Raw genomic sequence first — 22642 nt, forward strand, 5'->3', positions numbered from 1 at the left:
ATAACCAATTATCCCTTTTCCCTTGTATTATCAATGGATTTTATTCATGGGCTATGCCAAATCTATCAGAAGTGGAGATCGGGGTCACAGTGAGCTTGTAAATAAACAATCTTTCTCATTTGGAACATGTTACCAAAAACCAGCTTGTTCCACCGGGCTGATGGGCATGTGCACACACAAGTAACTGAGCATTTGAGTATTTCTAATCTACCTGAGCCAATAACCCAGAATATTTGCCATTTCCCAACCCAGCAATCGTGGCTCCAGGCAATGCGGGAGCAGCTGCGTGCGCAGTTTACTCTGATGAAGTCACATCCTGTCATACCCTGTAGTATTGGGGGTTACCACGAGTGTCTGACTTGCCACAGGAATGAGTGTGAGAGCCACCAGCACCAGTCCTGGCTCACAGCTGCACACAGCCTGAGCGAGCAGGGACAGCTTTTGATTGTGCAAAGCCTTCTAGCAGTGGGAACACAGACTACAATAAGTTTATTGCCTTCTATGACAACTGCTTTTATAATCATGCTGCTCTGCTACATTAGACTTTGAATTCCCTTTGTCAGATTTTAACACTTCCTGCTAAAAAACTTGAAGTGTAAGTACAAAGCTCTATTCATCTCTGCTGTCACCTACATTGTAAGAATGCCTAGGAAATAACATGGAATATCATACATATGGGCAACTTCCACAGCAGCGGATTATTTTATTCACTATACAGGAAGAGAAACAAGTTTCAAGCATCCTAAGGGTTATTTAGAATAGTTAATTACAGGTCAAATATTACAATGGTTTGTGAAATATGAAATCTTTTCTGTCTTGTAGGAGACAAGAGATGACACCTATCCCCAGACAACCTTCAGCAGTTCCAGCCACAGGCTGTGCCGAATCAGGAAAGCTGTAAGAACTGGACACATAAATCTATAAAAGTTCACTTTTATAGATTTGCTGCAATGGAAGAAGCAACTTTTAAAATAGTTACTTTACAGAGAGTAATCTGCACCTTCTTAACCCAATTTATTTAAAAGTATCCTTCACTAAGCCTTTTTGTCTTTCCTGCTCTACTTAGATGACAAAGTTACCATCTTGTATGAAAGTCACATTTCTACATATTTATTGCATTGTTCTTCTCTCACTGAGTTTTCGTTGTTAAATACAGCACAAAAATAATACAAAACCAAATCTTTAACCAAGTATTATCAAGACATCATCTCTTCTGCACAGGGATAACCTAGCTAATCATACATACTACTTAAGAAGCATTAGATAACAGTGAATTCCTGACTGTTATGTATGTGTGCAGACAATTATTTCAAAAGGTTCTTATAAAAAAGAAAATATCCTGCTCCTCACATTTTATGGACCGATCAAGACAGTCTTGTGGCTACAGTTCCAGCCAAAGTCCCCAAGGCCTTGCAATACCACGCTAACACTATGGTAATACCTAAAACCTGCAAAGTATCTTTAAAGCATATGAGATGACACAGTTCTAACTTGCAGTCTAACATCACAATATTCTATTTATAACACCTGACTCATCTCACCAGAAATAATTAAATATTGTAAACAGAGCTTAGATTTAAAGGAAAAAGAATAACAAGAAAAAATTAGGGCCAATAACTGCAGAGAACTTCAGAAGTAACATCCTTTCAAATTGCAGGTTTTTCAAGCAATCTCATAAAACCTCCACAATTTTCCTAAACAATTCAATGCAATTTTAAAGTCTCCCTGTAATTGTTTTACGATAACCAGTCCACAAAAGCTTGAAACAATTTGTGTAAACAGTCAATTAAAATGCAATGAAATGAAGAAGAGATTTATCTCATTACAGACTGTGAAGAGCTATGCAGAATGACAAAAAAGAAGCATGGCACTTTGTACTGCTACCTTAAAATATTTATTTCCATCTATTAAAAATTCTCACAAGTGTATTTGCAGGTAGTAAAGGACTATAGAGCCCTCTAAGCATCTCTGTGATATGATTTGACACAACAAAAAATCAACTCCACGACACACCTCCCAAGGCTGAATAAAAACAAATTTAAATTTGAAATAAGATGCTGTCTCTTACTTGTATTTACAACTTAATATTGGAACAGATGCTTTAATTATTTATGGAACCTGCTGCTGGGAAAATTCTAGACCTTGGGTCTATGTGATAAAGATGCTTCTGAGCCTCTCAGGCACGGATTTCACTGCTCAACTCAGCCTAGAAAGAGCTCAAGAAGAACCAGGGTTCATTGCATGGCTCTTAGTACTGTCACAGCTCTGGTAACTTCCATTAATAGCAGTTAATATAATCAAACCTCAAAGCTTCTACTGAATGCCCTAGAGGTTCACAGAGCCTTCTTTTTATCCCCAAGACATATTAGCTGTCAAAGACCAGAAGTTCAGCTGTTACCAGGTGACACGATGCTGAACAAGAATTTGCTCCCACCTGCTCTCCTGACTGATTCCTGCTGTCACTAAACCCTCCAGTGTCTTCTGAAGGTGCCTACCAAAAACTGACAATCTGCATTCCCACAGACAATTCCAAGCTTGCTTTTAGACAGTATAGTCTAAAAGCTGCAAGACAGGCAACACCAACTCTGACCTGTGACCTGAGTTACAGATGTTCTGTCCTCCTCTTCCACTTTGTTGCCAGTTAACTCTAAGCTATGGTGACAGCATGAGTGAAGTGCTTGAAATACACACTGCCAAGGGATTCACCTCTCAAAGGATGTAACACACACAAAAATAACCCAAAGAAACTAAAAAAGGGGCTGTATGTGTAACTGAAAGAATGAGATGCTTAAGCTCTACTAGACACCGTAGTTTCAGCATCCACCGAATGCACTATTAAAAAGAAACATTCCATTTTAAATTGTCTAACCAAATCTCTTTTCTGTTCCCCATGCTTTTATTTTCCCATCTGAGATGTTAGCTTCCTTTTTTATAATTTTTATAACTTTAAGGATTTCAAAATTATTTTGTGAGTCAGTATAAGAATAGAACAGACTTTTATCCACTTCAAAAGGGTTGCACAAATTAATAAGTAATGGTGTATGTAATGATGATGTGCATGGGTTGTCCCTTTCTAACTCTCCAATTATAGAATTTGGAGGTGGGGATGGCTTGGTTTGGGGTTTCTTATTTTGGATTTTTTTCCCGTGTTTTTGTTTTATTTCAAGGAACATACACGACAACCTTTAGCAATGGAAATTTTACTGTGGGGAGAGTCAAGAGTTCTTTGGGTGGTGGGAGAGGCTTAAGCCCCCAGCCCCAAAAAACAACTTTGGTCCTCACTGTTTCTATCCACAGAGCAAAATGAGCCAACCTGTTGTTAAATTTTGCAAGAAGCAACAGTTGCCTCTGTTGAAGCCTGTCAAAGTTACCACGCATGAACTCTACACTCACAGTTCTATTTAGAGATCCTCTTCACAACAATGGGCTAGAAAATTTCCTAAAAGGAAACTAAATTCAGCACAAGTGAGCAAGGATCTCCTGAAAAACTGTTTCAAGCACTGATTATGAGGTTTATATGAAGAAACATTTTTTTTCAAATCAAATCAGTGTCAGGTACTACAGACACATCAATCTCCTTTTAAGATCTACTGCACCTCCAAGGTGAATTGAATGTCTGAAAACATTTTGGCTACATCTACTGACCCTCACTCCCACTATCACACATGTTTGGAAGATACACTTCAGCAAAATTTCATTTCAAAATACAGGGAAAAATGCATGAAGAGGATGAGATTTTCTGGCTTACTGTTTTGGAATTCATATTATAATGCAACATACTATTCTTGCTTCATCACAGCACAAGTGAGTGGCAGGGGATTCACACCTTTAGCTGGTTCACAAAGTAATAAGTAATTAAGTGACTGCATGAGCCAAAAGATTCTGTCACATCAATTACACATGAAAATAACTAATCAGCACAATTCCATTCTAACATTCCTTCTTACCTTAGGATTGCTCAGCAGAAGAAGGTTTCAGTGCACAAAGTCAAAGTAAAGTTTAAGGCTTATTTTAAAGCAAGATCTTCCCATCCCATTGGGTATCCCTCTCTCACTTCCATCTCCTGGGGATTTTCTACACCAAGAGTAAGACAAGTCCATTGGGCCCTTACTTTATTTCTTGCAGCTCTGATTTCTACATCAAAGCTCAGTGTGGATTGTAACTGTCTCTAAAAGCAACATGTAGGAAAGTATACAGCAAGTTTCTCACTTTGATGAAGGTCAGTGAGGACCCCAGCAATGAATGATTTAATATTATGTATTAACAGAACAGAAAGCATATAAGAGCAGTGAAAAAGAAACAGGGAAGTATGAGACACAAACACTGGGAGTTTGGGAAGCCCAAATTCAAATTCTTCTTCTTACTTCAATATGAGCTTGGTTATGACGAGGAGGGTTAGACACAGAAAAAAAAATGTTTGAGACACGTTTCCTGATCCCTACATGGAGTTAGCATCATTGCAGGTATTAAGGACTCATCAGGCTTCACAGCCTTCTAAAATATTGAGAGAAGAGCTGCCTGATCAGCAAATAGAAAGCAGCACTGACAAAGGTACGCCTGAAATCCTGCCTCTCTCCACTGCTTGCAAATATTGCCCCAGAACTGCACAGTTATATCTTCCTTTATTCCTTTGCAAGAAATAACACGCATCATTCTTTGCCTTTAAGGCTTAACAAAAGGTGAAGCTGGCAGTGTTAAGCCCCTTTTCTAATACAGTGTTACAACAAGAGGAACACTCACTCTTCATTCAGGAGGCTCAGCCTCAACTGCCTTGGAGGCTGAAATCCACCTCTTGCCACCAGGCACGCTGGGGATGAGGCCATTCCCACCAGGAGATGAAGAAACAGCACGTGGGAAAAGAAACAACTACCACTCATACCCCAGTGGGGACACAGGCCAGTGGGAGCCTGAAAATTGTTAAATAAAGAAAATGGTTCTTGGTTTTGAACCCAATTTTAATATGTGGGCTGTAAAGTCATGTTCCTTCTTTTGCTCCCTCTCCAGGCCATGAATATTTAATTCTTTCATGCAAACTGGAAGAGTTGCAATGCAAGGTTAAATTAGCCTAAATAACCTTGAAATCCTTTTGTCAAGTTGGGCCTCAGAGTCGACTCCCAATCTGTAGAGAAATAACTTTCTTACACAAGGAGTTCTGTTGTTACTTGTATTTAAAATACTGTGGGGTACCACGACAAAAGTCTTGAGGTTAAAGTGGATTTAACAAAACTTACACTTTGGGTTCACCTTTCTCTGTTAAGAACCAAAGTTTAGAAAGTCCAATTACTTAATAAATGTTTGTTCCTCAATTTTGAATGCAATATTCTTCCTGGGAAAAGGAATCATTTACAGTATTTTCAAATTTTTATTTGATAACACATATGTACGCTGGCATGTTTGCTGCTCCTCTAGTTCCTTAAGTTAATCTAAACTTAATTAATACTAGTTTAGCTCCATTTTGCAGCAGGCCAAGCTCCCTACAGACCAGCTACAGGTATATGCCAAGTCAGTGTCTCATTCATAGGTCATAAAGCAAACAAAATAAATAGATTTCTGGAAGCCTGACAGGGCTACTAAGTTTCACTTTTAATTCTTCAAGTATTTTATGAACTTCCTTCAACTCATAACCCTACAAATCATTCCCATGGTTGGAGTCAGTGCAGAAAAGCTGTGTCTCAGTGATCAGCCTGTGCAAAAACAGTTTCCTGATCTCTCTCCAGTGGGAAAAAATAGGGTAGATTATTCTTTACCCCGCCAGCTAATCTTTAGAATCTGGAAACCTTAGATGCTTGCATTTTAAGAGGTAGAAATAAGAGCAAATGTTTGAAAATCCTTATTGGTGAAATCTTTACTAGGATAATGTGTATGTTTATTGTTGAAAATGCTTTTTAGAATTTGAATGACTTGCCTATTCAGAAAAATGAATTACATATCCAGCACAATGATTAGATTGGAACTTGGCAATGAAGCAATAAAGTGATTTTTCAAGTACCTGAAAACTCACAGATACACTTAAGAAGATGGCAAAACAACACAAGTGAATCTGAATGCTGCAGCACAGCTGCCTACTGCATCTTTCTTTGTGCCACTGACCACCCACTCTGATCCTAGAAACTGTATTTTTCAAATTTTAGCAACATTAGGAGTTCTAAACAAAATAGCCATTTTGATTCAGACTCAATATGGATCACTGCCTCCCAGTCCAGCCTGTGCCACCTTGCTTGAGGTTTCATTTGCTGCTTGCAGCTCACAAGTCAGTAAGTGCTGAATCAGATCATCTCCTAAGGTCGCAAGATCTGCTTCCCGTGATTGTAAACCATGTCTACAAACTCAGTCTTCCATTTCTAACAACATCAAATAAATGACTTGGGTCTAACTGCTCCAGTATTTAAAACAGCTGGGCCTATTCTCTGGCACATCTCAGGCAGTCGGAGGAAAGCAAGAACCAAGCATATTAAGAAAGGTTCTAAAACTTTCTCTGTTCTATAACAATCATTAAACTAGAAACACAAACAAACAAAATATAACATAATAAATCAGACTCATCACTTTCTTTTTTCCACTGCCTGTTAGAAAGTAAATAATAATTTATCGCTTTCATTCATCATCTGCTTACAACTCCAAGCAGCATTGTTACACTTGCAAGAAACTAGGCCGTAATGGGCTTTTGCTAATCACAGGTGAAAGGTCACTCTCATTTAGCAGAGTACCAAGCAATAAACATAACGCATTGACATGACAGAGAATGGGATTGGTATTGAAATACTGACATGGATTATACCAAGAACAAAAAATATTGTAGCTCAAGAGAAGATTTTATCAGTGTTGGTCACAGAGCTTCCTTAGGACTATTTATAGTCTAAAGAAAAAAAAAACAACATATAGAAACGCAGTAAAGACAGTCTCGCAGCTTTCAAAATACGTATTAATTTAATAATAATGCTAATAACATCAGTCACTGACAGTCCACCAGTCCTAAATCCAAACCAGTAGGTAACTCTGATCCTCTTTCTTTCCCATGCCTGACCCTCTGCTAAGTACTTATGAGGAAGGAAACTTCGGTGCACTTTTCTCCAAGAACGAATCGCACTCACCTTCTCGGCAAAGTCGCATTGCTTCTCGGTTTCTTCCGTATTCCTTGAAACTTTCTTCTAATGCTGTTCCTAAAACCAAAAAGCCACAAGATCTCAATCCGCGGAGAAGCCAGAGGGCTGACCCCCCGCTCGTGACCTGCAGCCCATTCCCGGTGGGCACACGCAGGGACACGACAGCAAACACGGGAGCAGAGGGACTCCGGGCCCCGGAGCGGGGAGCCGCTGTCAGCGGCGGGGATGCCTCACCTGCGGCGGGAGCTGCCCGCCCCACGCCGAGGCTGAATCGAGGGCAGGAGGTGCCGGGCTCCGGGGACCGGCTCCGACCTCCTCGCACCGTGTCCCGGATTACAGGAACTGGGGCAGGCGCTGCCCGCTGCGCGCCGCTCCCGAGCCCGGCCGGGGGGCGCGCACCGGACAACGAATTCGGCCGCGGCTGCTGGGGCTGGGAACGGACCCAACCTCCCCGCCGGGCCCGGCACCCCGCGTACCGTCCCGGGGCACCCGCGGGGTGCGCCGGGCAGGAGCGGGGGGAGGGGGGGTGGGGGTGGCGGTGCTCGGCGGCCACTCACCGTCGTTCCCGTGAAGTTTAGCAGCATCGACCCAGTGGCTCCAGGGCTGCCCCAACATCGCCTCGGGGCTGGGCAGGGACCTGCGCTCCCCGACGGCCGCCATTGCCGCTGCGGTGGCGGCGGGGCCGGCGCCGCTCCCGCCTCCTCCGCCTCCTCCCTCGCCGTGGCGGGGCCGCCGCTGCCGCTGCCTGGCGGCCGCGCCGCGCTGCTCCCTCCTGACGTCACCCGCGGCCCGCGCCGACATTCTTTCCGCTGCTACAATGTAACGAGAAAAGTCAGCGGCCGCTTAAGGTGGCGCCCCGCTCTTAAGGCAGCGCCGCGGCGCTGTCAGCCCGCCCGCTCGCTCTGCTTCCTCCCCGCGGGGAACCTGCGGCCCTGCGGCGGCGCCGACTCACCTCTGCGGCGGCCCGGGGGGCAGCGCCCGGGTGCCCATTATTGTGCGGGGAGCGCTGCCTTCCTCTCCACCGTGTAGGTGAGGCGCGCTTGTGTTCGCGCTAACAAAGCGGCGGAAGGGAGCGGGGGCGGGCAGGGCTACGCCGCCTGCCAGGCGTACCCCAGCTCCATGGGCCGCCTCGCTATGCCGGCCCCGCGACCCTACAAAAACAACGGCCGCATCACAACCCCGCCTGGCACCGCTGCCCCGGCGAGGGGGGCGGACCGGAGAGCGACGCTGCGGGCGGAGCCGGGCGGGCGCGCCCCGCCCTCATCGCCGGTCCACCTTAAACCCGGCGCCTCCTTAAAGGCAGCGGCGAGCAGGAAACTCGCTCCGGGCGGGCGCGTCCCCGTCCCCCCCCCGCTCCTTCCCTGCCGTCCCTCCCTCCGCTCCTCGCCCGCGGCGACCGCCCGGCCCCGGGCACCGGGGGACACCGACAGAGCTTCCTGCCCTCGTTATACCCGTAACTTGTCTCCCAAGGAAAGGGCCTTCTCATTGTTATTCCACACTTCTTTTTTAAACAGCTTTTTTTTTTTTTTTTTTTTCCCCTTGCCTAAACTTTGCGGTGACGTAGTGCCGTGTCAAAAGCGAGGATTAAAGGATGCTGTCGTACCTGCTAACTCCAAGTTACAAAGTCTAAGCTTTGTAAAATCAAGTTCTTTGATAAAAAAAAAAACAAAAAAACAAAACAAAACAAAACAAAACAAAAAAACAAAAACAAAACAACAAAAAAAAAAAACAACCCTGGGTTTAGAATCCATTTACTACAGAGTTTTCTCCACTAAAGTGTTCAAGTACCAATGTCAAACTATCGGGCCACGATCTGCAGCGATTTCTGGCCATGCTTGACGCCACTGTCAGTAACAACATCCTCGAAGAGCAGCTAAAAATATGTAAATCTGATGTGCTGCCTCCTCTCTAGGTACTCGAGAGCACAGGAGTGGCTCTGTCCGTGGAACTGCTCACAGATCCCATACATGTATTTGCAAAACCACACAGTAGAAATCAGAACTCTAAATAAAATTTATTTAACCTGCAGAGGTGCATATAGATGCAGGCTTAGCCAATTTTCATTTTCTGTTTCTCATTTGAAGTGTGTGACCGTACAAGCTAGAGATGTTCCTTTCCAAATTTATGCATATAAAAGATCTATAAATTCAAACTCATCACACCACAGTCATATGGGATAGCATAGGGTGTAATTAAAAGCACAGTTTCAGTCTTCCACCCAACTGATAATTTATGTCACACTCAGAACGTATCTCATAAAACTGCAGATCTAATACAACGCAGCTAGTGTGATTTTTCTCTCCCCTTGATCAACTTGAAGTCTAACTTAGCTCCTTCTATAAAAGGCCAACACCATAAAATTTAGGTAAAGAGAGCAACACTGATTTCTCCTGCAGACATTTGCAGCAGGATTAATTATCAAAGGCCATCAGCCTCTTGAGCTGGGCCCTGATGTTTCAGTTACATTGACTCTTCGCTGCCCTGTCTGTATCTTCACAAAACTCATCTTAGTCTGAGCATGAATAAAGGTGTTCATGGAACCAGAGTCTTAAGATGAATGGAGTGTATTATTGCTTGATTAATTATCAAATAGCATACTTTATAATATAGAAAACTACTTATAATTAAAGCTAAGAACATCACTGGAAGAAAAATGTCTGCCAGGTGCTGAACAGTTTCTGAACAGAACCTCAGCTTTTTTTGTGGTGTAGAAGTCAGATAGGAAAAAACCTACATCTGATTTCTTTCAAGCTTAGTTCTTCAACAGTGCTTCACAAATAGAGTCTAAGATAGCACCCATAGCTAAATGCAGACTCCAGTCATAGGATAAAACAAGTTACAGACAGATCTATATTCTCTGTGTCAAATGTTCTCATTTATGTTATAAACTTCCTTCATGCAGCTTTCCTTTGTCCTGGAGTAAGCTGTCAGAAAGTTGCCTCAGCTGCAGTTTGAAAAAGAACCTTTGATATGTCCAAGTGTCAATAAACTCATAAAGAGTTTTTCTATTATTTCTTTTACATAAATCATAAAGTAAATATAGTGATGACTGACCAAACAGAGTCATAGAACACCATCACCTACCCTTTAACAGAGACAGAGTTGACTATGGCAGATCAATTTCATGTTCACACATCACTTGATTCTTTTCTTTAAACATTACCAATGTATTTATGTCAAATTATATCAAATTGGCAAAATTACATCACTTAACTAACTACATTAACGAGCCAATAGATTATCAGCTTCTTAGTTTCTGAAGTTGACACTCATCAAGTTACTCAGAAGTGCCCCTTGCTTCAGAAGTGCCAGCCACACAGGTAAAAGCACACGCCACTGTTATTTCATACAGCTTTGATTATCCCCTTCATGGCTTTTCTCTGCTCTTTCAATCTGCTTGTTGCATTTTTAGCCTCCCTCTTTCACAGCTTTTCTTCTTTCCCTATATATTCCCACTCAAGATCTAATTCTGCAGTCTGGGCCTCAGGCTGTCCTTTAGTAAACCTTCCGCTACTGAAATATTTTCTCACTGTGCCGTGAGTACATCAGTATTCCAGCAGAGGGAGGGAAGTGGCAGCAGAAGGATCAGTTCATCAGTTCACTGCACAAGACTGATTAGTCAGACAGCAGGAATAGGGGCAGATGAAAAACTGATTTTACAAGGACTGGAAGTGGCGAGAACTTTCCCCACAAAGTCATGAGGCTGAATACGTTGTTTGGGCTCTGTAAAGCACAATTTTCTTATGTTGTTTCCATAATGCTATACATGGATGCATTGATTACTTTAGGCAAAAGTAGGAAAACCCCAGAAAATCCATCATGTTAGAGGGAGATTAGAATTGAAAACACATGTACAAGCAGTAGACTTTAACAGAGGTGACTGTTACAAATCTGAAACATCAGTTAGAAGAGCAGTCATCCAGAGCTCCCTTGGTGGTCAGCAGAGAGGAAGGGATACTTCTGGGATCAGTTTGGTCCCTCCTGGTGCAAACCACTATTTAAAGAAGCCCTTCTCTTTCCACTGACCACAGAAATAGCCATGGATAACCACACACATAAGTTAGGCACCTGCATTAGACATCCAGGATTAAATGGGCTGAACCTGGCCAGGAGTGGGGAGAACATCCGAGTGTGTAAAACTGCCTAGAAGCCAATATTTCTCTGTAACAGAACCAAAAGGAGCTCAGAAATGCCACTGGTTCTAAGGACTTATCTGAGGAAGCAAAACAGCCCAAGCAGTAGCATTGGGACTGAAACAATGTGTAAAAAACCATGAACTGCTCATACCTGTGAATGGGAACAAGTATTTGGAGAACAGAGAGAAAACACAAGGAGGAGTTAAGTTAAGCTCAAAGAGAAAGTAGAGAAGGAATAATGTGAGGCAGGAAAACAGCAGAAAACAGTGGATGAAGTAGAGAAAACAGTCAAATAATGGTGTGAAGAAAGCATAGACAAACAAAACATATAACACAGCCTGCAAAAGCAAAGAAAGGAGACAAAGATAGGAAACAAAACATATAGAAAAGGAAAACGCACCATTTTAAAGCTCACTAAGTAGATTTAACAATATATTAAACATGGCTGGCAACACTATGATTGAATGTATGCCTACAAGCAGCATGCAACTGCTGAAAACTGCAGCGGATGGGTATTTCATGGCATGACACTGCAGGCATTTTTTCACCTGTACCAGCAGGTCTCATTCTTTTGCCAGGTGGTCCGGGAAAGCCGTTCAAACAGGGAACACCTACTTCAGCTGTTCACTTAGAATCTGTATGACAGCCTCTGTATAGGACCTGAGATATGACAACTCTTAACTGGAATGAAAAGGGAAGGATGAATCTGCAGCCGAACTCTTTTAAGAGCAGAAGTACAATGATACGATTCACCGATGATTTTCCACAATGGAAGTGAAAGGATGTGAGAGTTGAAGTGCATAGGGAGAGACAGGGAGAATCCACGGGGGTGTCACTTTATCAGTACTCAGAAGCAAGGAAAATAGTGAATTCACAAAAAGTCTGCCAAGGAGAAGCTCTGAGGGGCATTATGGCAATAAATGAAATCAAGTTAATTCTAGCCAGAGGTACGAAATGACCAAGAAGGGCATAAAAACTAAGAACAAATGTCATTATTTTCAGGATGAAATGACAAATCAAGCTGCTGATATGCTGAAGTCCTGACCCTCTCATCAGCTCCTGCTGAAAATGCTGGAATGTGAAGCACATTCTATGTGTTTTAAAATGTATCTCCAGTATGGGAAATGTAAGACTATAGTTGGGCAAGTATGGAAGCAAGAGATAAAAAGTTCACATAAATCAAAACATCGAGATGAAAACAGAACTACCCAGCTGTAACAAACACACCATTTAATCTAAGGCCCATTATGGAAAAATATTAATACACTAAGAAAAACACATTATGGAAATCTGTGGTTCACTTTGACATCCAGGAAATCAGCAACTTCTCCTTTATAACTATACACAGGATTGTGATCCTGGAAAATGATACTAATCATAGGCAGGACACAATAAAAATTATATAAGAAATCATGCTAGTCTATTATCCATTTTCCCACGGATCCTGGGAACAGGTTGATGTGTATAATTTTATTTATGAGTATCATTTCAAAGGTGAAACTGGAGATGCTCAGAAGCATTGGAATACAGCTACTTAAAATGCTGGAATATAAATTATTGTGCATACCTACTACAAACCACCTGTACCAGGGGAAAGAACAATATTTTTAAGATTAGAATACTAACTTAAGGTATTCTTTTCTGAGAAGGAAGAATTGGGGAATGAAGCTAATAAGTAAATGTGCAAAGAATTCTGCATTAGGGTGAGAATGCAACAGATGCTGTTGTATGTTTATCCAAACATCACAATAACACTTTCACACCCATATTATAAGATAATGTTATTATCATGCATCAAGAACTTAGCAAAGGACTAAACCCATTTCCTTTAGTTAACTTTCAAATATCTCTGCAAGAATTCACGACAGAGGGATCTAAAGTAGAATCATGAATAGAGGAGCACAGATCTTTGCCCTGCTTAATGACACCACATACTGTCAATTCTTGAAGGGAAATTTACAGAGAAAACACTCTGTAGTGATACAAAGTTTCCAAGTGTTAAAGGTAAATAGGCAAGACTACACAAAATACACCCAGTTAATGATCTGAAATCAAACTAATGTTTACTAATTTCACATAAGGTATTGCAATTACCTTTTGAATTTGGAAATGTTGAAACAATTTCAGCAACCTAACTGTGCAGATGAATCATTTTAATCAGAGGAATCATGAACAGGTATGACCTTTTAGATTCTCATTTATACACAGAGAATATGATATTACAACTTAGAATTATTCAAGTACACAGCTGTTCAAGCCAACTGTAATGAAACATTAGTGCTGGATTTCCATTTATTGAAACCAAAGCACTTGAGGACAATTTGGTACTACTGATCTGCTGGAAGCTAACTACCATGCAAGGTTTCATAACCCTGCCTGGTTTCTTGCCAGTTTAAGACTCTGGGTCCAAGTACAGCTCACAGGACTCAAGTTCCTTGAGGCCACAGCCACACCATCTATGAAGGGAAGCTGCTGAGGGCCCTGATGTGCTTTTAACATCAAACCAGGGATCCTAAGAACCCTGGTGCAAGGAAATTTAAATTTAAACTTTCTTCTCATGTTTGACTGCTGCCTGCTGATGCTTTGCTGATGCTACCTGCTCTGACCACACACTTAGCAAGTTAACAACAAAGTATTACACAGATTGGACATGGGATCTGTGGGATTTGGCAGGATGCACGCAAGGGTGCTAAGAGAGTTAGTTTGAAAGGTGACAGATGGGGACCGTGAGATTGCGCGCAAACTGGCTAAACTGCTGTGCTCAAAGGGTGGGAATGGCTCAAAATCAAAAGGCAATCACTCACAGACAGAGTTCCTTGGGAATCAATACTGGGCTCAATCCTATGCTGTATCTTTTAGAATTATCTGGATGATTGGAATAAATACATCGTCAAGTTTGCAGGTGACACAAAACTTGGAAAACAAATACATCCACCCAAAGTGTCCCTACGTACAGAGACTGTGACAGGCTGGAAGGCTGAGCCACCTCAAGAGACACATTAAAAAACTGGACAGGGTCCTGCAGAGAGCACATAAAGTGATTAGAAGGTTGGAAAACTTTGTGAAAAAATTAAAAGGAATTGGGTTTGTTCAGCCTAAAGAAGAGAAGATTCAGGTGAGATGTAATCACAGTCTTCCAAGAAGTAAAAGATAATTATAGAGAAGATGGAGGTAATTCTCTTCACAAGGAACAGGGTGACAGGGCAAGAGGCAACAGGCACAAGTTAGTTCAGAAGTTCTGTCTAGATGCTACAACAAAATATTCACTGTGAGGACAATTACATATTGGAACAGCTGCCCAGAAAAATTGTGAACTTTCTCTTGCCAAAAATATTTAACCCTTAGCTTAGGCCTCAGATAACCCGCCTTAAACAGAAGGTTGGACCAGATGATGTGCAGAAGATTGTTCCAATCTAGACTTTCCTAGGATTAGATGAAAGCTTGATAGATGTTGTGGCCCTGTTCAGTGATGTGGAGAAGGAAGTAGGAAGAACAAAGCCGGAGTTTGCAACCCAGACACTCTGGGTTCACTAAGACAGCCACCTCTCAGGTTGCTGGAAAATCCAGGCATTTTATAGCATTTTGCCATAAAAAACTTCAGGTATTACAGCTTCAAATGTTACATATTGCAAGATCCAGACAGTAACACACATTCCTCACAATTCTTGAGCCCAGGTTAACTCTACCACTTAAATAAGCTTTGCAGGCCAGATCCACGCTAACCATAATGGCCTTTTCTGCTGCAATCTATTTTAAAATATATTAAAAGATGGTTTGTCCAGCAAATACTGGCCAGGCTATAATAGTCTGGATTCTTCATATCTGTGCATAAGAGTGAAGTATTTTTTTTTTCATGGAGTTAAGCAAAAATATACAAAATGGTGAAATGCACATGATGATAAAGAGTAAAGATAAATGTAAGGGAAACAGAGAAAGAAACAGATAATCTTTCAATGAATTAGCAGCACCTGATAAAATAATCTGCACTAGCAGCCCTTCAGACAAAATTTCAATTTATTATCATAATTTTGTCTTTTTTTCTAACATTCTGCAATGAACATTAGTCACGCAGAATAAACCCACCGTGTTAGGCAACTGCACAGTCTTATCTCAGATTACAATTCCACTTTCTGAACTTGTAAAATAATAGGACTGGTGCAGCGGGGTAGGCTATGGCATATGCCAGAGCCTAACAACTTTCAAATGCTTTAACATATGGAAACATGGAAATAGAAAAAATAGTTATTCAGAAAATGAAGATTACTTCTTCTAAAATATATTAAAAAAATAAAATATTTATTTTACTATATTTCCCATCTGCCACAGTTTATTTTTCCAAATCACTTCACCTAATTGATTGAAAGATACAATCCAGCTTAGTTTTATCTCTAAGTTTGGCAGTTGCACACCAAGTTGAACTCCTTTTAGGTTGACTGTAATGTCACTTTATTTCCCACTGAAACATACATTAAACATCTGCATTTAAAAAAAGTCTCCCCATTGCATCTGGTAACACTTCAGACTTGCTTTGCAACCCTGCTAATATCCTGTTCTCTACGCCTCTCATATCTAAAGAATGAGAATCTTATGCTTAAGGAAAGTATTTGGTTAAGCATGTCACAGTACCTTGAAAGTATGGTGAATCGCTGGGTTGATTTATCAATTGATCTTCATCTGTTCAGATTTTGGAAGCTTTTCCTAACTTGTACCTGATTAATTCTGAAAGAAAAGAAAAAGAGTACAGCACTAAGACATTTGAATCCTTACCTCCGTTTCCTAACAATAAGTGTGTCTATTTAAAAACTAATATGAAACATTTTATCAGTTTTACAAACACAGTTTGTGCAAATTGATTGGATTTCAAATTGAAAGGTAAGCAGGGAGCTGTTATGGTGTGTTCTGTCCAGAGCAGCTCTCTAAATGGCAGCCTGACATTACCAGAAAGGCATGCATTGGATGAAACCTCAATCTTCAGCCCAGTTACGGCACTTGCACCAACTCTTACTGACCAGGTTCCCAAGCACTTGGCTGTGTCTGTATCACATGCTGGAAACACGACAGGGCTGCATTTTCTGCACAGGATTTTTCTAAAACACAGCACGACTCCAAGCACGGGCTCTCAGGATGCAGCCATTGACAGCCTTACCACCGTGCCACAGAACGTGGAGAGGTAAAAATGATCCTTCACATAATCAACATCAGGCATTATCACTGTACAACTGATGAAGAATTTAGAGAAATGCACAGATTGAGGCCTTCCCACAAATGGCACCTTTATCATCTCAAGCTCAGGTTTTAAAGATCCTTTCATTCAATGCTTATAAACTTGTTTATATAAACTAAGCTTAATCCCAGTTTGCTTTGGTTTAGCATAAATTAATGCTGAACTGATTAAAGCTGAACCAAAGCCCTGTTAAAACTTAGAAAAAAGTTCAACTATTTTTGTATACAGGTTATATTTAAGATCAATTAATTGATTTTTACAAGTGCTTTGAAATTAAACTGGTGATTTTTTTTTCATTACTCAAAAGCCATGAAGATACATATAAATAAGCCAATTTAGCACTGGGACTGGATGACACTTCAGAGAAAACTATTTTTCCCCTCAAAGGACTAAAGTCCAGACAAGAGGAATGCAGTCCAAGAGGGCATCCAAGCTGTCCCCCAGTCTGTAGGGCTCTGCTCCAGTGGAAGGTGTAAAATGAAGTTTTTCCCGGCTTCTGGCTGCTCCTCTGGGAAGATCTCTGCCAACTAAGTTTATATCTTTAACACCTTTTTATGCACTGAGGATAAACCCTTTTTTCATCTTTGCCTTTAAACTGCAGCTTAGCAGCTAACATTATGTTGGCTGAGATCCTCTAGAGATATATTTACTATTTCTAAGATTGACTCTGTTCAGTGACATAGCTGATCCTAAGAAGAACATCCTCACTTAATTATATTCTAGTTACTGCACAAAATCCAAAATTTTATTGTTTTCAATGGACAAGACTTGACAGTAAGTCCAATATTATTTTTTTCTCCCTTGTGCAGGCACTGTTTTGCTTTATGCTTAATAGAAGTGATCCTCAGCAAATTTCTACACTAGTAGAAGTCTCAGATAACGCTGTATTTCCTTGTTACACATACAAATCTCACTGAATACTACACTATAAAACTTTCCCTTAAACTCCTGCTGCTGCTAACTAGGAAAATGCAATGCAGTGTTTAACAAAAATCTTTTTTGTCCTTTATTAGTTTAGGATAGGAGACTGAACTGATATGGATCATCCCCTTCCCAGAGATCATTCAAAGTTTAGCCTCAAACTCCCAAGGCCTGTGAGCACATCACCTACCTGCTATGGAAGTAATTCCCTCCTGCATCTCTACCCCAGTTTTTTTAGGGGATATGAGAGCTCTGCATGCAAAACCCTCTTTCTTTTATCCTGACATAAATGTTACTTTTTCATAAAAGGTGAGTTCTATTGCTTCATGCAAAAAAGAAAACAAAAACTATAAAGCAGAAGATGTCTCCAAAGACTTGCAGATCTAGAAATAGGGTAGTAAAGAAATGAACAACACAAGGGTGAAGGAAGGATCAGCAAAAATTTTATTCCTGTATCTGAAAGATCAGAGCATACTATGCCACCACCTGTGAATTTTGCTGTAGGGATTACACCTGCAGTTGAGTTTGAACGAAGTTATAAGAGTAAGTCTCAAAAGAATAAATTGACAGCTTAATGACCCTTTAAAGGAACTCTTTCTCTGGATAATGGGTGGCAGAGAACAGGAATGATTCTTGTTGAGAATTTACAGCAGGTCAATTACAACCACAACTGTCAGCAGGGAGTACTGCAAGGAAGTCATGGGATGATTGAGAACAAGGCAGGTGGAGCTCTCTCCTCGGTACCCTGGAAAAGGGAGAGCTAGTTGAATGGTGGAAAAATGGCAAAAAAAGCCAAAGCAGCAATCCAGGAGAACAGAAAAAGGCCTGCATTTCCAAAGCAGTGAAGCATTATGTCACTCTCATTGCCTGACTATCAAAGAAACTTGGACAAAATTGCTGTTTAATACTTTGAGGAGTTACTGATATGCAAGACAGGAAACACATCCTGGCAGAGTAAGAGCCATACCTCAGTCAAAACTGTATCTACACAGATTACATAAAGTATAGGCAGAGCTACAATTACTAATGTGTATTATCAATTTAAGGGGAAACACATTTACATGAAAATTGTAATTGCAAATCAACTCATTAAAATAAAGAAAATGGAAATATGATAGGTATGTGATAGAGCATCCCTAAATTTGAAAGCATCAAAATGAATGCCTCAGCTAGCCAAGGTCCTTTAACTCCTGTTTCTTTTCAGGTGCCAGAAATATGCACCAAAGAACGTCCCTAAATTTTGGAACACTCTTTCCCCTATGTTACCTACTAAATATTCAAATTGAAGATAAAATGCAAAGGCTATATTTATGCAAACAAAGCTGTGGACACGCAGGGTATAATCACACCCAGTACTGGGCTTCACTGTGGCATTTTGTAAGTCTGGGATAACCTCACGAGGGGTCCTTGTGCCCCTGCAGAGGCAGGAGCAGGAACGGGGCAGCAGCAGGCAGGGGCTGCTGTTGTGGCCAGCTGGCAACTCAAGGGCAAACCCCAGCGGTTCCCAGGCTGATCCTGGTTCTGCTGGAGACTGACCCTGGACCCACCAACTACAGAATCTCAGGGGGCAAAGATGGATTCAGAACCACCAATTGCATAATTGGCCCTGCTAGTCTCTAGAATTGCTAGTCACAATTCTTCACGTCTTCATAGACTGAAAAATAACTACCAGCTCCATTCAGAGATTAAATACCAAACTTCTGCAAACACCAATTACAAAATTACAGTTTCTTAAGATTTCCTGTATTTCCTATGTATACCAATAGCAAGTGTTTCTCAGAATTACCTAAATATTTACTATTATTTGTGCAAGCACCAATGCAACAGAATATTTGGTGTACAATATAATACAAGTTCTTCTGAAACTTATTTCAAACATGCATAGGTATCTTAATTACTAACGAGAAGGATCAAATTTAATAACTAATATTTGAGTTACTACATAACTAATACCTTAATCAATTGTGAAGCAGTAACACCTTTTGGATAATTGATAAAAATTGCATAATAATTATGCACAGCAGAGTACACTTGATGGGTCTTAACTTTGACTACTATAATTTTCCTTTGTCTAATGATAACAGGCAAAGACCAGCTTTCATTATTCTTCCTCAACAAATCATGTCATCACTGATTTTATCTTCCAACAATTTCTCTTTTAACTTAGAAGTCTTCTTCAGCAGTAAGATTAACAAAGTCATAAGAACACTTTGCATATTCCACTTCAACAATTTAAGTAAAACCACACAAAGCATTGAACAGAAAGGTAAAATCATATCTCACTTCAGAAAGAATGCAAGATTTTCTATAAACAAGTATTTTGTCTTATATTTCAAAACACCCACATCTTGCAGTATGATTTATGCCACTATTTATCTGAAAGTTCAATCCCTAAAACACATTATCTTACTGCAGCAAACTAAGATAAATATGGACAGATGAAATTATATTTATATTTTTTTTTTAAAAATGGTATTTATATATGTCTGTAGAGAAGAAAAAGGTATGTTCTGCATTTTAAGCCACAGGAATATTTCATACCAATTACAACTTGTATTACATCAGAAACACAAACAATGAAAGCCTGGTAGCTAGCAGTAAGACACTGGACAGCAAAATTTTCCATTTTTAAAATTTAAAAAAAAATCCTGATTGGATCATTTAAAAGGGTGCATGAAGTAAAACAGCAATAAAGTAAAAAACTCAGAAAAATATACAAACATAATAAAAACATACTTTTCAAGACAGAAAGGCACAGCTAATCAAGGCAATTGAGAGTACATGATTAATATGATTTGCAAAATTTATTACTGAGCTTCTCAGTTAAAGGTAACATTATTCAAACGACACCGTCACAGTTATTGCAGATTAAGGATTTCAAATTAGCTCCTTGTGTATATCATTATTTTGAGTAGCTGCATTTTATCTGTCTAATTTTAAATTACTGCAGGCAGATGAAAGTCATCCTAAAATCTGACTCATAATTCAGGTACCACACCACTAACCTTAACAGAGATGCTGGTTCCTACACAGGTACAACACTATTCCCAATGTAAACAAAGGACACTGGCATGCACCCCAGGCTAAGGATGTCAGCATTTTTCAAACACCTTTCTGACTGTTCCATTTTATGGTGATGCAATATGACCTACATTTTCAACGGCCAAAGAGAGACAGAGAGATAGAAAGGGAGGAGATAGAGAAAATAAAGACAGACAGACCTTTGCTGTCCTTATCCTCTACCAACTGCAGCTTTAACTGTCCCTCATGGGGGTAGTGATGGGCAAGAATAAAAGCAGAATAACCTTATCATAAATTCTGAATGAGAAGCTGAAAGATAGGCAAGCGTAAGAAACAGCAAATTTTTTTCTTACAATCCTGTGAACAAGTACATAGTGACACCCTCAATAAGGAAAGAACAGTAGAATCAATAATTTTATAATCAATTGCCAGAACAAAGCTGTCTGCAATACAGATGCTTATTTTACTACCTTGTATTTCTTCTCATGTTCCTACCACTTCATTTCCACGTATTCCCTTAAGATCTCAAAACAAAACACAAAATAATCCACATCATTATCATCATTTTTACAGACAGAGGAGTTGAGGAAGGGGTGATTTGCCTACAGTTATGTACCAGGCCCAAGGCAGGCTTGGGAACACAAAGCATCACTCTTCATTATCTCTGTCCTTTGCAATCTATTAGGACTGTGATACCTGCCACCTTAATATATAATCTTGACATAATACAAGAATTATCTCTATTTTGTATTTCTTGCACATGAACTTCACACAGAAATCTGTACTAAATTACTCCTAACTCTCAGAAAGCTTTCCCTCACAAGTGATGGTCCACATTTCTCAAACTGGCTCTGGAAATTCACTTGACTGAGCTGTAAAACTCATCTCTGGAAATGTTAATGGTCTTTTTCATTATAAACATGTGAAAATACAGAACGAATTAAATCTTTGGGTGGTTGTTTTGGTAGTTTGGGGTTTTTTTTTATTCTTCTGCAGATAAAGTACCTTTCTTTTCAAAAATCTGTAGTTTTCCATAGTTGAAACTATTATGTTAATAAATTAAAAGCTTGTTGCAAGGCTTGTATTAAGCAAAAATCAAAATTTCTTGGTTTTGGTTACTCTTCTTTAGTGCAAAAATATCCTGCAGAATATCTGCAAAGCACTTAGAGGATCAGAGTCTCTTTACTAGAGCTGGTAGTTAATACAATATGCAAAGTAACAGTAAGTAATTTCTTTATCTTTAAAACTGAAAGCCAAAACATGATCTTAAGTGTATCTCTCTACATCCAGAATTACTTCAGCTCTTTCCAAAGAGTTTCTTAGGATTTGCACATAGGTAAACAAGACTGTAATTTGGCATGGTATTTGAAACCAGAGATCAATAAAATGTATAGACTAATCCTAGGTTTGAACTGTGATTTTATGATAACAGCAACTTTGTTATCAAGCAGCATTCATCTCATGAAGTGCAATCAGCCCTACTCAGCAAGGGGTGAGGAACTGTTGCTCATTTGCTTGGGTGCTGCTGCTTTTTCCAACAGCAACTCTCTATTAGACTGTTTAGCAGTGAGGATTTGGGGAGGCAAACAGCATCTATACCAAGAGAGAGAAAGAAAAACCTTACAGCCCATCCTACTTTACAGAGAAGAGACACAGTGGAGAATCAAGAGACAGACAGGTAACAAATATGAAGGAAAGGAATTACCTGTATAATTATAATTATTATAATTGTAATGATGGGAAGGAGCTTGGAAACTGAGAAAGGATGGACACTGCAAAGGGAGGTTGGGGATGCAGGCGGTAAGGTGGAAAACACAAGGTCTTAAGCAAAAAGGAGAACTATTTCTCCTTCAACACTTGCCCATAAGACTGGGGGAATCCTCACTCAATTAAATGAAATCACAGTCACACATTTCTCCACTCCTGTTATCCCTGCACTTCAGCCAATCTGTTCTACTCTTTGAAACCGAATTTAGTGAAAACCTGGTATTTCTTCCATTATAAACAAATTTACGTCTGTTAATGTAGAACAGGAGTGTGCTGATAGAAATCTTTTCTGTATTGTCAGCATTACTAAAGCTCTCTTTTGTGAATATTTCACTGCAACATTTTCTGCCCTTTTTTCTCCCCTTTCTTCATTATGCCTCTGTCACAGTTGAGAAGGGAAAGAAGCAGAAGTGACACTTTTATTGCTGTCCAACACAATAAAAATTTCAGCTGGAGAAGCCAATCAGTGC

General features: G+C 40.2%; 1 protein-coding gene across 2 annotated transcripts in view; it reads right to left on the reverse strand.

The window, feature by feature from the left end:
• Positions 1-22642, reverse strand: part of ATXN7 (ataxin 7) — an 87181-nt gene that overhangs the window by 52703 nt on the left and 11836 nt on the right. The window contains exons 2-4 of one of the 2 annotated variants that reach the window (XM_063412081.1): positions 15866-15958; positions 7661-7915; positions 7092-7160 (exon numbers count right to left, since the gene is read on the reverse strand). In XM_063412081.1, coding sequence (XP_063268151.1) covers positions 7092-7160; positions 7661-7904 — 313 coding nt within the window. In that variant the 5' untranslated portion in view covers positions 7905-7915; positions 15866-15958. Of the gene's footprint in view, positions 1-7091; positions 7161-7660; positions 7916-8055; positions 8761-15865; positions 15959-22642 lie in introns of those variants that run through there. The other variant, XM_063412080.1, reaches the window with a different exon arrangement.

This window comes from Prinia subflava, chromosome 14 (assembly GCF_021018805.1).
Source record: "Prinia subflava isolate CZ2003 ecotype Zambia chromosome 14, Cam_Psub_1.2, whole genome shotgun sequence".
NCBI lineage: Eukaryota > Metazoa > Chordata > Aves > Passeriformes > Cisticolidae > Prinia > Prinia subflava.